The sequence below is a fragment of the Pseudoliparis swirei genome, chromosome 9, assembly GCF_029220125.1.
Source record: "Pseudoliparis swirei isolate HS2019 ecotype Mariana Trench chromosome 9, NWPU_hadal_v1, whole genome shotgun sequence".
In the NCBI taxonomy this organism is placed as follows: Eukaryota; Metazoa; Chordata; class Actinopteri; order Perciformes; family Liparidae; genus Pseudoliparis; species Pseudoliparis swirei.
Genome location: NC_079396.1, coordinates 20,478,009 through 20,497,409, shown reverse-complemented (window position 1 = coordinate 20,497,409; position 19,401 = coordinate 20,478,009). Strand labels below are relative to the sequence as shown.

At 47.0% G+C, this 19,401-nt stretch overlaps 1 protein-coding gene across 1 annotated transcript in view; it reads right to left on the bottom strand.

The window, feature by feature from the left end:
* iqsec2b (IQ motif and Sec7 domain ArfGEF 2b) overlaps positions 1 to 19,401 on the bottom strand; it is a 31,011-nt gene that overhangs the window by 4,449 nt on the left and 7,161 nt on the right. Inside the window, 10 exon segments of the mRNA XM_056422497.1 lie at positions 71 to 232; positions 598 to 697; positions 796 to 921; positions 1,003 to 1,142; positions 1,917 to 2,083; positions 2,226 to 2,348; positions 2,590 to 2,751; positions 2,869 to 3,917; positions 4,119 to 4,436; positions 4,556 to 4,859. Of these exon segments, the coding sequence (XP_056278472.1) occupies positions 71 to 232; positions 598 to 697; positions 796 to 921; positions 1,003 to 1,142; positions 1,917 to 2,083; positions 2,226 to 2,348; positions 2,590 to 2,751; positions 2,869 to 3,917; positions 4,119 to 4,436; positions 4,556 to 4,859 (2,651 nt within the window).

The window sequence follows — 19,401 nt, the reverse complement described above, 5'->3', positions numbered from 1 at the left end:
GATGTAGAACGCTTTATCATGCCCACTAAAGTCATAGTTCACAGTAATGACCAGCAGGTGGGGTACTTACATTCCACTCTGTATTTCTCCATCTCTTGCACTTCAGCAATACTCTCCCTGAGGTCGCTAACAAAGCGGGTTCGGTCTTGCTGACTGGGTGCCATAAAGACGATAAGAACCTTCCTCTCATCACCCAGGAGTGCTGAGGTCAGGCGGATACCATGAGGGTAGTCTAAGAGATGCAAACACAGAAAAATAAATATTAAAGATTTTCATTTAAATAAATGCCTGTTAAGTCCCTGTCTATCACCGGGGGAGGGGACCCCCTGGGGATTGAGCCCATGGCCCACTGATGATATTCGTATATTGCAATACTTTCATCGGCAAAGGACAAATCCATCGTTTCCAATCCAAAATTAAAATGCTAAATCACCCATAACTGAAATATTAAGTATTGCAGCATTCATATTATTATTATTAATAATAATTAATTATTATAATTATATTAATAATATTAATATTAATAATAATAATACAAATAATGATAATAATAATAATCATACAGGGTAATACAGTTTAGTTAAAATGTCTTCTTACATGAGTTCTGGAACATGTGCACTTGCATCTCAACCAGAGGGAACGATTGTCTGAAACTATAAGTCACTGAGGTTTTCTTCTTCTGGAAGATTTTGGTCACCTGATGGGACAGATAGATGGGATGTATTTTCAGAGGGTCTTTCAAATGAAATAGATGTGTTGTTATTAGTCTTAAAAAGTGATGAATGTGAGTCTTACCACCAGAAGGTCATTAAAGAGGAAAACCTCCCGCTGGTGCACCCCGGTCCTCTGCGGCCTGTTGGGGTCAGGGACCTCATAGAGCTGGCAACAGCATACCAGCCTACGATGCGGGAGGGACAGCACCTATATAGAGAAATACAGTACAAATGAATAAACTTTTAACAAGTAGTGACAACATATTACAAAGTCCTGTATTTTGCTCACAGGCTTCTTGCCCACAATGACTCTCTCCACTGCTTGCACTTGTGACACGTGGTCATCGTTGGTCCGCAGCTCCCATTTCTGTATCCGCTGATAGATCCCAACCAGCAGGTCCCTGGGTATATCCTGGCCATTGTCTACGCCTGGCGTGGAGACAGGGGTAGGGAGGGCTTTAGGAAAGGATGTTTTTCGCAACTGCACTGAACAAATCACTACATTATACATGTATCTGATGCAAAAAGTCTTGTGATTTTTACAGTTTCACACACAAGTGGCAACAAGATGTTTTGTTGATAGTGTTTCTTATGATTAAAAAGAGGGAAAAAAGGTTTAAGGGGAAATAGATATCGAGATATTTTATACAAATATGTGGTGTAGCATGCATGTCACGGCCATCTGAGCCTACAAGTTGACACTTTTCCACGGTGAACGTGAGAAGATGTGTTTTCATGTCTGTAAGTGAAAGAAGAACGAGAGCGGAGCAGGAAAATGAATGTGTGTTGTTGTTGTTCAGAGCCAGTGGCTCCTTTGTTGTGTTTCTATCAAAGGCTGCGCTCCGCTCGGCCTCTGAGAGATCACTGACATGACGACTTCACGCAAGATTTGATTGGCTGTATTAAAATAAGTCCCCGTCTATATCGATGGATAGCGATTCGGTCGACATAATGCTAAATCAAAGGGGCGGCGTCATGAAAAATAAATGTACAATTCATTTCTCCCTTTTGGTTTCTGAATTCTTCTCAACTGAGACACAAGACAAATAGTTTAACGAGCATATGTCTTTTTAAAATTTCAACTGGACAAACACTCCTTATTAATCCGATGCATACTAACATCCATAGACAGCATGATGGAAACACAATGACAACAGCCTAGTCTGTAAATCAAGTGTGTGAGTTATTTCTGTCCTGTAGCACCTCTTAAATTCTTGATGAAATCCTCTTGCTTCATCTTCCGCTCAGCTTTGATGTTGGGACTGTACATATCCGTGTTGAGGAGGATGATGGCGAAGGCTAAGATGAAGATGGTGTCTGGGTTCTGGAACTGCCGAACCAGCGTTGGATTACACACGCAGTATCTCTGGCTGAATAAGGGACAGAAACAGCATGTTCAAACATTTATGTTTTGGTACTCCAGCCACTGTTGATAGAATTCAGTGCGTCTTGAGCTGATTATCACTGAGGCCCATCTCTATTGTAAACACACCGTATTCAACACGTACAAACCTAAAAGCTTCTATGAGCCGTTCCACCTTCTGGGCTTCTCCTTGAACTTTGATCTGTGCCTGGAACTTCCTGAGAGCATCATCCAGGTCCATTCCCGAGAAGTCCATCTCATCCACCACACAGCTGAAACACACACACACAGCAGAGGTCACGGTCTCACCTCTCATTCATCATGGCGCATATTATAACCATGCCGGTGTGTGTGTGTGTGTGGAGGGCATTGGGTCCGCCTCAAGGTTGCATCCATTTAGACTTGGTAGGAAACATGTGAGATGAAATGTGGTGTGTGCTTATCCTGATGTGCGTTTGGACTAAACATGCATCCGAATGGTTAAAAAAACAACTTCTGTACTCCCATACTCACTCTAACACATCTTTATTGAACTGCTTCTGTCGGTTTCCCAGGAACTCTCCAATCATCTGCCGGCTGAGGCCCTTCCTCTCCAAGATGAAGCGAGCAATCCCGACTGGAGAGTCCGATACGAAACCTCTCTCGATCAGGTACTGGATCCCTTTCTCTGGCTTCCTACAGGCAATGGAAAAGAACCATCTCACGACAACCTCCAGGCAGTTTAATTGTATAATCGCCATAAAAATGGTCTCCAATAGGCATTTTTGGTGTATTATACGACAAGCATCTCACTTGTTGAAGAGGTTGAGACCGATGCGGTACTGGCGTCTCTGCACCACGTCGCTGTTGAAAGGCGGGGAGTCCCAGCTGTGGCGGCTCTCTCGCTGGTAGGTCTGCTTCCCCAGAGGGGGCAGAGGCTCCCGCAGGCTGTCCTGAGACGAGGAGCCGGAGCTGCAGTTGACCGTCTCGTTGGAGTTGGTGGTGGAGTTGAGCGAGTCGTTGTCCCCGTCCGAGCAGCACGGCTCCTCCAGGCCGCCGGGGGGCAGCGCCGTCGAGGAGGAGGAGGACAGAGGGGTGGTGGGGGGCTGCTGGGGGGAGGACGACGACGACGGCGTGTCCGCGTACTGGTGGTGGTGGACGGGGTGGTGGTGATGGTGTGCCGCCACTTGTTGAGGAATGTGCGTGGGTACGGGTCTGCCGGGGGCCCGGGTCTGACCCTGGGCAGCTGCTGTGGAGGGAGGACGCGTGCCTGTGGCAGGGGAGTGCTTGAGGGTTCCCTGAGGGGAGCACGCCCCGACGCCCGGCTCCTGCTCGTAGACCAGCTGCCGGTTCAGAGAGCCGCGGTCGGAGCGGTCGCTCATGTCCACGGAGCTGTCGCTGGGCGGCTCGATGGTGAGGAGAGGCAGATGGGCGCCTCTGAGACGGTAGTCCTTGCACTCGGTGCACGGGGTGCTGCGCCGACTGTTGCTGCTGCCCCCTCCCTCGGTGTCCCTGCTGTCCTCACGCCCTCCGACACCACCGCCGGGGCCCCAGTACTCCGTGTCCGTGCTGCTGGGCGCCCGATCGAGGGACAGCGGGGACGTCGGCATGCCGTCGTCCATGTACAGGGTGACGTCGCTGTACGAGGTGGCGGTGCTGTCGCCGTGCATACTGAGGCCTCCTCCGGCTGCCCTGGCTCGTCCTCCCACACCTCTTTGGGAGGAGGGGTTGCTGCTGCTGCTCCACACACACTCCCCAAAGTCTTCACTCAGGCCTCCACCCTCCCTGCTGCCCTCCTGGGAGTCATCGCGGCCCGCGCGGCAGGTGAGGGCATCGTCTATGGAGTCAGCTAAGGACTTGACCTGTCGGGGACACAAGGCGTTCAGCATCCCTCGTGCCAGGAAGTAAAAGATGTCACGACGGTTCATCTGTAACATCGTATTCAGTTTCTATAGCATGCTTTGAGGATTGAAAAGCGATAGTGGTGCCGTGATCACCGTAAAGACCTTTGAGACTTTTGTGTCATAAAGAGTTACAGCCAATAAAAACATGAACACTGTCACCTGTTTGGAAAAGGAGTCCTCTAAGTGGGTGTAGTCTCCCGGTCGGTTCGGGTCGGGGGTATGAGGAGGCCCGATGGCCACGTTGTGGGTGAAGCTCGTCTGCGTCTGGGCCTGCTGCTGAGGCTGCCGCTCATCGAAGGAATACTGCAGTCTCATGTTGGACAGGATGATGCGGCGTGTCATGCGGCTCTCTGACGCCGAGCTTCTGATGCGCTCAAAGTTCTTGTTCATGCGATACTGCCTGAAGGCCGTCTGAATGGTCCTCGCTGCTCTGCGACTGACGAAGGAGCCGCCGTACTTTCTCTCCAGCATCTCCACCTGGCAAAGAAAAAGAAGCACGCGAGAAAACTGAATGGAATCCATCATCTGAATTGATGTTCGCTGGTGCTAGTGGCTTCTGGGTAACGGCAAAGAACGCAAGCGTCGGGCATCGATACCTTCTTATCCTGCAGATCCGTCGAGAGCTCATAGCTGTCTGAAAGGACCTTGCATCTCTTGTTCTCCTCTTCCTCTTGCTTGCGGAGGGCCAGACTCGCCGGTTGGTGGCGCGTTCGCAGTGCCCAGGCCAAGCTGGCTGAACTGGAGGCGGACACGCATGAAGGGTCCTTGGGACCGGCGGCGGGTGCGCTGCTGGTCCTGCTGTCAGTGTAGCGCTCTGAGCCGCGCAGGTACGGTTTCTGACTGAGTGGCGTCTGGATGTCTTTGTGAGCGCCCGTCTCCGGACACTGGGAGCCTTCCACACTGCAGGAGGAAAAGATACGAGCAGAATGTCACACCAAACACTTGAGGTTTTGACAAATGTAATGATTGCGTAAGTTCAGTGTCACTGAATTACATGGAATAGTCGTTAACAGTTTACATATAAGGACTTACATGTACAGTTTAGAGCAGCGAGGAGCTAACCATCTCTTGGTGGAACTCATGGTGAACTTGTGTCACTTGTGAATTCCTGTCGTTTTCAAAGCCATCTGACAACATCGACTGTCCTTCCTTTATTGAGTCAGGAGGACGGGTTAATATACTACAACGTTCAGCCAAGCCGTGGTTATGCGGTGCCTTTGCCTGCTTCTCACTTTCTTTTCCCCCTCTTACTGGACAGGAAAGACCAGGTTTTTACGTATCACTTCAGCTCCCAGTGAAATATCGTCAAAGCACATTACCTCTCAGATGCACTCTCACTCAGTCTGCCACACAGGTGTTAAAGTAAGCAGCTAAGATTTTCAAACAAGTCACCAACAAAGTTGAGCTGGATTCAAATGAAAACAGTCCTATTTGCAGTCAACAGAGGAGAAATCCCCAAAAAGTTTCAGGATTCAAAGTAAGTCCAGAGAGCCTCCTGTGTCCCCGGTTGTTGCCCGGACCAAATCCACCCTCAGTCAATGTGTGTTCGGCTGGACAACTAGTCACATGCTGCTGCCTACATTTCCTCCTTGTGTTAGCCACACCCCCTTCTGTGAGCGGTCCCATACAAGGCAGAGAGTAGAGCCAGGGGTAGGGATGTGTGGGAGCATTACATTCATCACATAGAAACTTACTTTGTGTCACAGATTAATAATGCAGACGACCAAAGAGGGTGAAAATAAAAAATATGCCTTGTTGACTGTAACCATGTTGGCTTTGAGCTAATGCCCTCCTCCTTCCCTCATTGTGTTGTTGCTATTCCACTGGACTTCCTGTGTTCGTGTTTAGCCGGCTAGAAACAGGACATGGAGAGAAAAAAGTGACTCAGGAAGGAAATAACCCGCAGGCATTTACATGTGTTAGTTTTGGTCCCGCAGGTGATGCTGCAACATAAACATACCACTTGTCAGTACCTTTAGCACGACTCCTCGGAGTGGACAGAGGGCAACATGCTGTACAATGTAAGGTATGTCAGCTGGACATCCTGTGCCTCCAAGCAACACATGACCTGGCTAAGTTATTGTTGAGGATTGTTCACTGAGGACAACTCCATTGTGTTGCATAACTCACGAGTCATGCAAAAGCCCAGTGATTAAAAAAAAGTTACAAGTCTGACATCTGCAGGAAAGCACATATAACCACAACGTAGTCGTAAAATTCAACAGTAACTCCACATATGCATTTATATATATATACATCTATATGTATACATATATATATATATATATATGCATATACATCTATATATCCATTTATTTATATATACACACATATATATACATGTATATATGTTTATACATGTATATATAGTATACAAAGAAGGATTTCCAATAATAACTTAATTTTCTGAAATTGGAAAGCTAAGGCATGCAAACAGTATATATACATATATATATGCATATATACATATATATATATACACATGTATATATATAAACATGTATATATACATACATATATATGTATATATATATATGCAAACAGTATATATATATATACACACACATGTATATATGTGTATATATATACATATATTTATATATGTATATATATTTGTATATATACTGTTTGAATGCCTTAGCTTTCCATTTTGTGCAAATTAATATTGAGCAACAAGTTACTGTTGAAAATGCTTCTTCTTTTTGTGTGCAGCATCACTTATCATTCCTCCTCCTCTGCTCCTTAAATAGAGAAACTGAGAAGCGGGAGGGGGTTGCTTGGTGACGGTTGCCGTGGGACCTTGTGGGCGGTGAGGCAGTTGTTAGGATGAGAAGTGTAGTTGCCATGACAATGTGTTGACTGTTATCACCAGTGAGGTGGGTGACAAAGATGCTCCACAGGTTGTGAATGATAATACTTCTTGAAAACATAGATAGCGTTACAGAATACATCCGTAAACCATGAAAGTACAGATTGTCTAAACATGGACGTTTGTACAGATTTCCTCCAAACTGTGTGAATAGAAAATGATGTCATCTTCAGAGCTGCTTCCAACTGCTCCTTTTAAGGAATGGAAACGAGCCTCTGGGCAGTGCCAACAGGTAGCCACAAGCTTCACTGTAACTTCCTACCAGGAACATGAAAATACAGCTTTTCATCAGCGGCTCCACAACCGCTTTTCATCTCCAGTCGACACGTAGCATTTCGAGCTTTGGGAGGAAAGTCGGCGAGTTCGGAGACGCCTGTTAAAACTCTCCAAGTTCGGTGAAGTATTTGAAGATAGAATAAATAAAATGATCGATTGATTTCTTCCCCCTCGTGCGAGCCCTCGCTAGCCGCCTCCAAGCGTACGTGCGTAAAACAAGAGCATCGCTTGCTTTTTGCCCGCAGCGAGAGCCACGCGGTGAGAGGCGAGGATGAGGATGATGATATACGAGTACAAAGTTTGCTGTGTAAAACATGAGTGTGACCATATCGCAGCTGGCATCTGCACCTCATTACTAATGGAAGAAACCCCAGTATTCCTGTTACAGCGCCAGAGAGAGAGCTTCTCTCTAGAGGCTCCCTCATAAAGACCTGCCCAAGAGCGTCACCATACCTCCAACCCTTTAATTGGAGCCGAAGCAGATGGTTGAAATCTAATAAACAGGGAAGTCATCGCCGAAAGCCTTGTGATTAAAGACGAAGGCCGGGATCGACGAGCTGCAGTGAGAGAGACTGAAATGGGAATGAGGGTGTCCATGCAGTCCCTTGCCTCCTGTCCCTCGCTCATATAATATTGATGCGATGACAGGTGTGTGTGTGTGTGTGAAAAAGAGTGGCAGTCGGTCTGACTGTGCCATCGAACTCGCAGCAGGACAAGTAGACCGGGGGATTACCCTTTCACGCCGCCTGCCACAGAGGGGCCAATCATTGCATCTGTCTGTGGACTCACCTCCACAGAGCAGCCGTCTCTTTCCGTCTCCTCTCTTTATCGCCAACTTTTGTGTCAGTTGAGCCGTTTGTTCCAAAGCGTATCCGCCAATATAAGAAACCATGACTCATGTGGACTGTGAACGAACAGAGGAGGAGCAGAAGGGGCCGACGGCAAGATCTACGCGAACAGTGTCAAGACTTTAAAACTGTGTGACTGATGTTCTCCGTCATGACAAAGCATGTACTGCCGGAACAATCTGCGTTGTCTTCACATGTGATCCCATTCTTTCAAATGAGCAAACTGAGAGGAAACAATCAAATCATTCATGGGTCGGATCGGAGCATTCCTCCACCGCCAACACTCTTCTGCCACTTCCCTCCCTCTCTCTCTCTCTCTCTCACACTCTCACTCTCTTTTTCACACTCTCACACTTTCAGACTCTCTCTCTCTCTCTCTCGCTCTCACACACACTCTCTCAGACTCTGTCTCTCACTCACTCTCTCACACACACACACACACACACACGTTTGGACTGCTGTATTGTTTGCAGGTCTGCTGCAGAGGGGAAGTATCTGGACATCAGCAGTGTTTTGTAAGCACATCATTATCACATGATCTCTGGCACACGAAGGAGAGGAGAAAGAAGAGATACGACTTATATCAAGAGGCGGCTGAACTGAATTATCTCTTCTGTGTTGTGGAAAGAGACACAATATTAAGCCAGTTTCCATTGCATTATTTTAACCTTTTTATCATAGATTCTCTTGCAGCTTTTGTACAGCTGAGTTCTCCTTGTGCTCACATCAAACTGCTGCCTGCAGACTTCCATTGTCGTTGACAGACCCTCCAAAATGAAAATAACATAACAAATATTTTTTCAAAGAAGCATTTATTGTCACGGCTCGGCCCTGACTCATGTCCTTTTTGTCTTTTCCCTGCGTCTCTTGGGTCTCCTGTTCGTTCCCTATTGTGTGTGTGTGTGTGTGTGTGTGCCTGCCATGGGTTTGGCTTCCACCACCTGGCCTCATCTCCAGCAACTTCAATCACATCATCAGATCCTTCCTGTTAAAACACCCCGGCTTCCCTCTCTCCGGGTGCCAGATCATCTCACCGTTTCCAGCGGTGCTTAGACTCTCGGCCTCTCTAGGATTTTCAATCACTCTCGTACTTCACATTGTGTTTGACTTCTTACTAACCCCCGTTCCCTCTGCCCAGGATTCCCGTGCCTGCACTCCTGCTGAGCCGCTCAGGCCACCTCGCCGCTCTGCCTGCACTCATCCCATCAGTGATCCGTCGATGAAACCCATTACCTTCACCCGACACAGCCGTCCCCGTGTCGGCCGAGACCGAACCCTCACACTTTAAGCTCTACTCGTGTACGCTCGTACAGGGTGACATCATCCGCAGGTATGTGATCCTTCGTGTGGACTTACGGCTACCTCTCCTTTTCATTTCTGAATGGTTTCTTTCTTTTAAAAACACACGTTGTACAAACTAACCTGAATAATCCACTGACACCTTTTTACTTTATTACATGCTCAGCCCAAACTGGTGATCGACAGCTCAAACCACATATCGTAGGCGGTACACAAACACGTCATCAAAATGCTATTTTTTTGTATGCAAGTTATATAAAAGTGAGGGGGAAAAAGGCAGTTTTCTTACCATGCTGCTACTGTCAGAGAAAAGTCCCACACTAAACTGGAGCAGTGTAAAAACAAACCACAAACACACCCTCTCTCTCTCTCTGTGTGACTGTCTCACTCTCTTGCACTCTTTTTTCTCTCTCTCTCTCACACACACACACACACACACACACACTCTTGCTCGCCCTGCAAAGCTGTACAGGCTGCATTCTTGACAGCTATGAACTTTTCTCTCTCTGCCCAGCTTTCCTCTTACAGCAGATCACTAAAACATGCACAGTCACTTTTATTATATTACATCGACCCCCCCGACCCCCTATAAACACAAACAGGACCAGACAAAGAGACACAGAAGAGGTGCATTTGTATTTATTGAGAACAAGTGGATTGAGAAAAATAAAAGACGTTTGGTGTTTTATCTTTAGCTTGTGGTTAAGCTGGACGTCTGTGTCGTCAACGTGAATGCAGAGGGAAGGACAAGGACACACGGGGACTCGAGTTAAAGCCGTTGAGATGGACACATGTAGCTCTTAGTTGAAAGATTTGTTTGAAATGGCCTTGGAAGAAAAGAGCAGGTTTCTTAGCTTCTTCTGAAAGACACTACTGTCAAAGGAGAATCGTCTGCAAAATAAAATGCAAAAAGTATTCTAAACTCTAGTTGGATATGTCAATTATGAGTTCTGTGGTTCAGCTATAGCAATATGCTATGGAAAAAGAAAGTGTACATACTGTGTGTTATGCGGGGCTAAGCATTAACAATCGAGGATTATGCACCCCAAACAACCAATATATAACTGGAAATAGGATTTATGTAATGATTTCTGGCCTGTGGACGAATGCGTGGCGCTCGAGGTGGAGATGGTGGGTGTGTTCGAGCAACATTCCAGTGTGACTGAAACAACACAGAGCAATTACAGCAATAACAATTGAACCTTTAGACGCTTTAAAAGACAGACGTGAAGTGTCTTCGGGAAGTGGAGGCTTTTTATTGTGCTCGGAATGAAAGCAACAAGATAAATCTCGTCATGAATAAACATGATTGAAGACGAGACAGAAACCATCCGACGCAGAGCAACAATCAATGAACATGGTATACAAACTGCACACTGCTAATGTCTTTACATCGAGAGGCTAGCTTCTATGACATTGCATAATGGGTGGTGGCGGGATTTTAAAGCTATTTGCAAGGATGAGAAATGGGGAAAAAATATGCGTGAGAGCGACGGTAATGAGCAGACGATGGTGATGCGTTCTGACAACTTGTTATGGCTGCAAGAAACTGACAAGAACAGAGAGAAAAGACAACATTGAAATTCCCTAAAATGTTAATTATTTCACAGACCAGATGATACATGAGGAAACCAATGGTAGCACGACGGATACACACTGCATGCATTTCTATTATGTCCTGCTAAAATGCGGCGAGATTTCGCCTTTTTTTAATACACAGTGAGGTCTCCGTTTTCTGGTCGCAAAAACTGCGATAGTCTTTTCACAGGTAACATGGGCGAGTGAGTCAGTCACACCTCGGATCAGCGAGAGGACGGGCTACTGCAGCCCGAAGCAGAACAACAGTACTGATGGGAACCCTCGTCCTCACCCTCCTCTCTTGGAAAGCAACATGGGACGAGACAAATCACAGAAAGGAACACAAGGTAGGCAGACAAACAAGAGAGAGAGAGAGAGAGGAGGAAAGAGGAGGACAGAGTGGAAAAACAGCATGAGACATACAAAGAAAAAAGCAGAAAGAAAAACAGCTGGAAACTAGAAAAGCCTTTAAGCTAAAACAGTGACATAATTGGCATCTTTATTTAAAAGCAGGGTGTATCATACACTGAACATGTGCACATCACAGCTGTCTCGTGCCATTAGGTGGCAGTGTTGGAGCATCATGCGCTGATGTGTCTGACAACGGCGTCAGGTGGAGGATCAATGAAGGAAAGGAGAGGAAAAAGAGGATGAGAGCTCGCCAGATGCACTTGGTCTCGCGGCTCAGCGAAGATGACTGCCATCCTCTCGCTCTCTGGAAGGAGCTGTTGTGTTTTTCAAGCCTAACTCCAGCCAGTGGTGAGAGTGGTAGGAGCCTGGCGCTGAGTTCGGATTGGGAGTGGGTGTGGGAATGAAAGTAAAGCAGGAAAGGATGGAATGGAAAGGAAACAGTGGGGACTGCGTGAGTGATCCGGGGGGCTGCTGGCGGGTGGGTTGCAAGGCGTCTTCTATTGGTTGACTGGGTGTTTCTCTTCAGTTGTACTGCACTCACTGCCCTTACCTGTCCTCCCGCTGTAAGCTTTGGTCAGTAGAGGGGCAGCAGTACTGATGGAGGCTCACGAAGCTGTGAACAGTCAGACGGGTGGGGAACTGAGCGGCATGGGCGGCGCCGCCCGCCGCCGTGGGAGTGGTGGGCGCCGAGACGGGCTGCCCTGAGATAGACAGCGGCCGGACACTTGACAGGAAGGACCAGAGACGGACGACACACACACATAGAAGACATGGAGAAAGCAGAGAAACAGACACACACACAGTCAGCGGCAAAGCAGAAAGAGAGAGAGCACAAGTAAAGGAAAGGGAAAGACAGAGACAGAGAGAGAATAAGTAACAGAGAGAGAGAGAGCACTGATTTGAAGCTGCACATTGAAAGTGACAAATACAGCGTCAATGGTCGTACAATGAGTGGCACATTTAAAAAGAGAGGTGGATGTGTGACGACGGCGAGGTGACTAACGTCTTCCCGAGACACACCGTCACAAATAGGTCAACTCAGATTGTCACAGCTGTCTCGGAGGATGGAGAGCAGAGCTCCGGGTTTCAGAACAAACAAAAAAAACGTTCAGAAAAAATTGCTCACAGCCAGAGTTCTCCAACGAGAAACTTCCAACCGCTCCGAGAGATTATGTAACAGCTCCGTACCGGTCTCCTGAACGGTTCATCCGGTCTGAAAATGTGAAACCACTCTCTATAATGCATGCAGAAATTCAAAGTGCAACACAAAAGGCCTCTCTGCAACCCTTCTACTCCAGCAGGAATTAGAGATGCTCCATCTGCAGCTGAAGGGTGAGCAGTGGTTGAGATTAGCATGTAAATGGATGGTTTCTCACGGGGGCCAGCTGCTGTCAAGGACACGCAGTCTCCGTCACTCCAGCGCGGAGAGACACTCGAGAGACGAGACGCAGCAGAGAGAGAGAGACGGGGAGGGAGACACCGAAACACTCAGGCGGGTCACAGTTGACCAGCGAGTTCCATGTTCCGCTTTTCAAATCGATCCTACGTACACCTTCCTGCTCAAAACAGTCCCCGACTAATACGAATACAGTACAAACTTGTTTTGGTTTGAGAAACTACAGTGCTCAGCAGTTTTAGGCCTTAATTGAAATGAAGTACTTTTCTTAAAGCAGCTATCGGCAAATCAATATCTTCAGAATAGCTGTGTCAAACAATATTGGTTTAATTAGGGTGACCAGATTTGAGTTTGTGAAAAAGAGGAAACGTCGTCTCGGGGGGGGGGGGGGAGGTAGTAGTAGTGTATAGCATGCAACTAGTGGAGGCGGCAAGGTGCCCAGTGTTGCCAGATTGGAAATGGTGAAGTATCGTACCAAAGGCTCAAAATGGTCGTATTTGGAGGATAATTATCGTGTATCTGGCAACCCTGAGATCGGTCGACCAGTGACTGTTCTCTCTGCAGTCAGAGCTCGCGCAAGAAGGTGGAACGTAAGCGAGATACCGTTTCCAAAACTTATAAGGGGTAATAACTAGTTTGTGAAAGACCCAGAGAAACACAAATATCCAACGAAGCAAAATCGCGGACGTTTTTTGGAATCCCTGCCGGACGCATTTTTTAGGTCTCAAAAAGAGGACATGTCCGGGGAAAAGAGGACGTCTGGTCAACCTAGTTCAATAGTGATACAAAGTAAAAAGGTGACCCCCCCCCCTCAGCCATACAGAGCTTCATAGTGAGTTTCAGTTCATTATTTAACTGTCTGATCCACAACTGTATGTTTTTGGTTCATTCTTGCAACCGCCGTAGTTGTTTTCAAACACCGGCAGTTATTTTCAGCAAAATGAACTCTTAAGACCGACTGTCCACGACATGCTTAGCACTGTGCAGCAGACCAACACAGTTACAGACCAGCTGGTCAACAGAGTGGATCATTTTCAGCCACGGTGACATATTCCTCTCAAGAGCGTAGAGACCAAAACAGATCTAAAAAAAAATAGGTAGAAAAGTGGACTTACATTTATCGGCTAGACATAAACACGACTCCAAATGACTGATAATGTTGCTCTGTAACGGCTTGGTGCGTAAATACGCAACTGTTTGCTAACAACTTCAACTCAAAGGTCATGTCACTATTGATTGTTTGCAGGCCCAAAGATTCAATATTTAATAACTCCTATCCTTCAATCATAGATCTGAGACTGAAATACACAAGTTGACTCAAAGAAGACACAAGTCTGGAACACCACACAGAGCCCGCTGTTTGCAAAAGTGGGAGGACTTCAAAACGAGAAGAGTAATAAAAAAACGACAGCGTTTCAGGATGTCATCGTGTAGGTGGATACGCAGGTTAGCTTAGCGCAAATGCTATAAAAAAAAGTTCCAATTAGATGAGAACAAGCTGTTAAACTGCAGAGTGTGGAACAGCAGCGCCTCGTTCGTTCCTATTTACAAAGAGCACACGGAGGTTACGAGTCCGCTCCTCCAGAACTCCCGGGCCTCATTTACAAGCACACGGCGTGAGGCGTGTGCCGGTAATTCATCTGGGTACCAATCAAGTATTATTTAAAAACAATTGAACCCGCTGACCTCATCGGCTTCAGATGGAGATGTGAAGAGAGGCAGAAGTGCTGCTGTGTGGGCCGTGCGCGTACACACGGGGAAGCCTCGCGCCGCCGAGATTTGTATTTCACCAGCGGTAACTGCTGCGAGTGCGAGCCGTGCTCATCTAGGATCTGACTTCTGCTCCGCGAGCAGCGATGCCTCCTCCTCCTCCTCCTCCTAACAAAGCACGTATGTGCTCATTTCTCTCTCTGTCATTAGCCGGCGTGCACAGATAATAACGCCATGAAATCAACGCGGGTCAGAGGATGTTTGTGATGCTAGTGTGCGGAGAGGAAGTCGCGGCGCAACGAAAGAGCGCTACGCTGACGGAGGCAGGAAGAGGAGTAGGAGGAGAGCGAGCTCCGCGAGAGTGGGCGAGGTTGAATACAGAGGGAGGGCAAGGGTCATAACAATCGAGAGAGGAGGAATGCAGGGAAGGATGTGAGGAGGGCAGAGCGGGGAGGAGGAACGTGAAATGGAAACAGGACGTGTGGAGTTCTGGTTGGTGTTGGATCCGGCGCGGCGGCACGGGGGTGTGAGCGCGTAGGTGAGACTATGTATAGGGGAGGGAGAGTCAGGCTGCGCCGCCGTGGCTTCTTTGATTTGCTACACGCACGCACGCGCGCACACACACACACACACACACACACCTTGGTAGAGGAGCCCTCGGCCAGAGAGCACGGCCATTTGCATCCACGTGGCCTTTCTGGGGGTATAATTTGAAAATGTGTGTATCCAATTCCACCACGGCACAACCCACTTCAGAGTGTGCTTCTTCTTCCTCGTTTCCATGTTGTCCATGGGATGAGCGTGTGGGTGCACACTGCGTCATCCCACCTCCAGCGCGTGACCCGCCTGACTCCCGCTGACAGAGACGTTTGATAACCACACACGCTCCGTCGTAGCCTAAAGTTAAGTGTGTTTTTAATCCCCCCACCCGTTCCCTTCCACCACTTCTTCCACAACCAACTGCTTTCGTTGTGAGCTTAAATCTCTTACTGCTTGGCAACAGTGCGGACTGCCTGAGTGGGCGTCTGGCGTCGAGCGCCAGGCGGAAGCACTGACAAGGAGGGGCCCAGTTACAGTTAGGACTCATCGCCGCACACCCCTGCTGTGCCCTATACGTACATGCGCGTGTGTGTGTGTGTGTTTAATTTAAACCGGATATGATTCATCCAATGAAGGAACATTTGACTTCCTTTAAATGCAATCGGGGAGACACAGAAGGAGCGATTAAAGAAAACGATCCCCCCACCGATCACCAAAAGGGATCCTGTGTAAAGTCTGAGACAGAGCTCGGCCTCAAAGCGCGACTAATTGTCCGAGGTTACCGGCCCCGAGGAACCCCGTCCCAACTTTTCCGATGACGGAGAGCGCGATGAATCAAACGTCGCAGCGTTCGCGCGTCTCCGACGCGCCTCGTCCGTTCCCAGCGAGCCGTCATTCAGCGGCGCTTCTGTCTTTCACCCCGCTGCTGCTCCCACTCCTACCCTCTCTTCTCCGCCGCTCTGCTCTGTGTCTCTCGCCCACAGAGTTCTGTACGGAAGAGCTCACGGCGTTCCCACGGTAACCAGTCTCCCCGTTCTGCTCCACGAAAACGTGCGCACAAGTGTTTGATGAGCATCCCCCCACCTCAAAAGTGCCACGTAGCTGCATTTGAACCGGAAAGACAGTGAATAAAGTCAGAGCGGCGGCTGGGAGGAGAACGTGTTGATCAGACAGACCCCGGTGGACAGAAGGCAGAGCGGGCGGCCCTCCGCGCTAACCGCTCAGTGAAGGCCGATAATCTCTGCGCTAATTTATCCCGACTGTTGTTCCGACGCTGCACAGCTGCCATTTAAAACAAAGCACTGGACGAGGGGGGGGGGAAGGGGAGGAGGTTGTGTCCGGATCAGGGTATTTAGCTACCACCAGCTTCCTCCTCTTCCACCACCTCCTCCTCTTCTTCCTCCTCCCACCAGTGTATAGGTGAGGTAAATTGAAGGTGGAAGGGATGGCGGGTGAACAGGAGGCTGAACATGTCATATTGTAACTGCCTGGAGGACAGCTTTACAGTTTCCACAGCAACAATATCTCTCACAGCTCTCTGTGAAAAACTGTTCATCAGAGCAATTTACTTCCCTCCTTACTATTTCAGGTAAGATTGATGTGATGGTTTAGACCAGCCATTACCAAAGACTGGGGGAAAAAAGAAGAAAAGGAAACATTAGCAGGATTTCCTTCACCGGCTTAACATTTATATATGCAGTACACCTTTCAGCCACACGAGGGAGCCTGTTCGTATCGTTCTGATCATTATAGTGCACTAACATTGAATAAAAGATGAAAGGCCAGCGTACATTTGTAAGCTTGTCCATCTTTATATATTTGGTGTCATTTATTATCTATTCACCATGTGTATATGTTTTCAATAACACAAGCATAAAGCAAAGTTGTGATTCATCAGCCGTACATCTCTTCCATATGACTGGCTAGCATTGAAGACTGTCAGGAACGTTCAATAACGCACAAAATCACGACCACAGATACGGACGATTAGGAATTGGGTCGCGTTGGTTTATCAATTTGTGGGTCTCCAAAAAATACTTTGATAAAAAAACGGTAGAGATGGTTATGTTTCTAGAAGTGTAACAATATGCAGATATCTGCCGCTTCTGTTGCCACATCTAGTCTTTTCTGTACAACAGTTCAAAATCGACCAAGTATTTGTACAAATATATAGAAGTCATCTAAAACAACAAGGGGAAAACTTAAAAATGACATATATATATATATATATATAAAGAAATGTGCACTTAGCGGTTTGTTAACCTCAGATATATATCACATAATATATATTTAAATTATATATATTTCCTTAAAAATTATATATATATATATATATATATACAGTGTCGCCACCCTGAAATCTCCGCCCGCCACCCTGTAATTTTCGTCCACCTACTATTGAAGTCGTCGTCCCCCCCCCAGTGGCGACGTCCCTAAAGCCCCGGATGTTTTTTAATTAGCCCCGAATGTTAATAAAAAATAAAATAAAAAAAACATTTGGCACACAAGTGGTTAACACCTCTGGTCTGCATTAAATCCAGCTAAAATGGAATTTACGCCACCTGCTGTGGTTAAGGTGCACTTGCAGTTCATAACAAGACGCAAGGGATTGTGGGGGATCCCCAGAGCGACTCGGGATTCCTCATGAGGTAACGTCTGTCTGAACGGGTCTGTGGGCTATATCGGGGTAATAGATAGGAATAGTGAATGAAAAGTGAGCTGGCTTTATTTGTTTGTTTAGTAATTGTCTTAGATTGTATTCGTCATGTTTTCATTAGGTTATTATTAGTTTTATATGTTTCGTCGCCAGTCATAAATGTTAAAAGTAGCTAACCTAGCTAACACGAACGTGGCTCCGTCTCTCTAGAGCGGAGCATGCGCCGTTGCCCACAGAAACTGACGACGTCCTCTGTCCCTTTTGTATGAATGCAGGTATGTTACAGTGTGTTGTTCTTATGAGTGTGTTATTAATGAGTGAGTTGTTATTATTACTTTGTTATTGAATTGTTGTAAATATGAATAATTAATTAGTTAAGAAAGACAGTTTCTGTTCCTTTTCATTTCTTTTATGGTCTTGTAAATCCACTATACGATCACTGTTTCTTTAGTTCACTGTTTTGTATATTATTTAATGTGACTGTATTTAAATGGGTAACGAGAGCGACTCGGGATTCCTCATGAGAACGGAGCGTGCGCCGTTGCCCACAGAAGCTGACGACGTCCTGTCCTTTTGTATGAATGCAGAATAAACCGTTGCTACCAGCCTGCCCAGCTCCAGGGAGATTCATTGAACAGGAGACATCTCACAGGGGTTACACTCCGAAGGCCTTCGGAGCATGACTGCTACCGCTAGTGGTACTGCTAGCGCACAGTGTCAGCGTTTCGTACCCAGCAGCCCTTCTGTTTACAGAAGGGGCGCTGGAGCCTGCTGGAAATCACTTCTAGTTATAGACTCTGGTTCGCTGCTCCGCGACGTCACGGAACCAGAACACAGACATATACGTCAGAGACAATGGAACGGAATTCTCAGGCCAGGTTACTGATGCTAAAAACACTTGCGCGCAATTAGCATCCGCTAGCTAAACGGCGCTATAGCCATAACCGTCTTTTCTTTAACTACTACACACTTAATAACCATCAAAATATAGCACCGCCAAAGCGAGCGAACATAACATTAGTATATATATAGCGCTTGTGTACGCTTCTCATCTGTAAATGACCCCCCCGTCGTCGTCGTCGTCGTCACCTTTTTCACCCCTCATGAGTTTGCAGGGATGTGAACACCAACATGTTTCAAGTGTTTGTGTCGGTCCTGCCCCCCTGAAGCTGTAAACCTAGGGGAAACACTGATATATATATATATATATATATATATACACTACCATTCAAAAGTTTGGGATCACTTAGAAATGACTTTATTTTTCAAAGAAAAGCAATGTTTTTTCAATAAAGATAACATTAAATTAATCAGAAATACACTCTCTACATTGTTAATGTGGTAAATGACTATTCTAGGTGGAAGTGTCTGGTTTCTAATGAAATATCTCCATAGGTGTAGAGGCCCTTTTACATCAACTATCACACCAGTGTTCTAATGGTACATTGTGTTTGCTAATCGTCTTATAACAGGGATTCCCAAAGTGTGGTGCGCGCACCCCTGGGGGTGCGCGAGCTGTCTCTAGGGGGTGCGCGAGAGGAAACATGTAATGGCGGTCTAATAGTGTAATAATTAATATTAAACATTCTCAGGGCTCTCAAGTGTCACGCATTGAGCGTGAGACTCAGTGGCGTCCCTAGGCTAAAAAACATCCGGGGCTAAAGCCCCGGATGTTTTTTAATTAGCCCCGAATGTTAATAAAATAAAATAAAGATTTGGCACACAAGTGGTTAACACCTCCAGGTCGCACGTGACGTCATTCACCCAAAGCAGCGGAGTCAGGCTGGCAGCAGGCGCACGTAACAGCAAGCTGCTGTCTGAGAGTGTTTCTATGTCTACACATTTCGCTGCTTCACTCT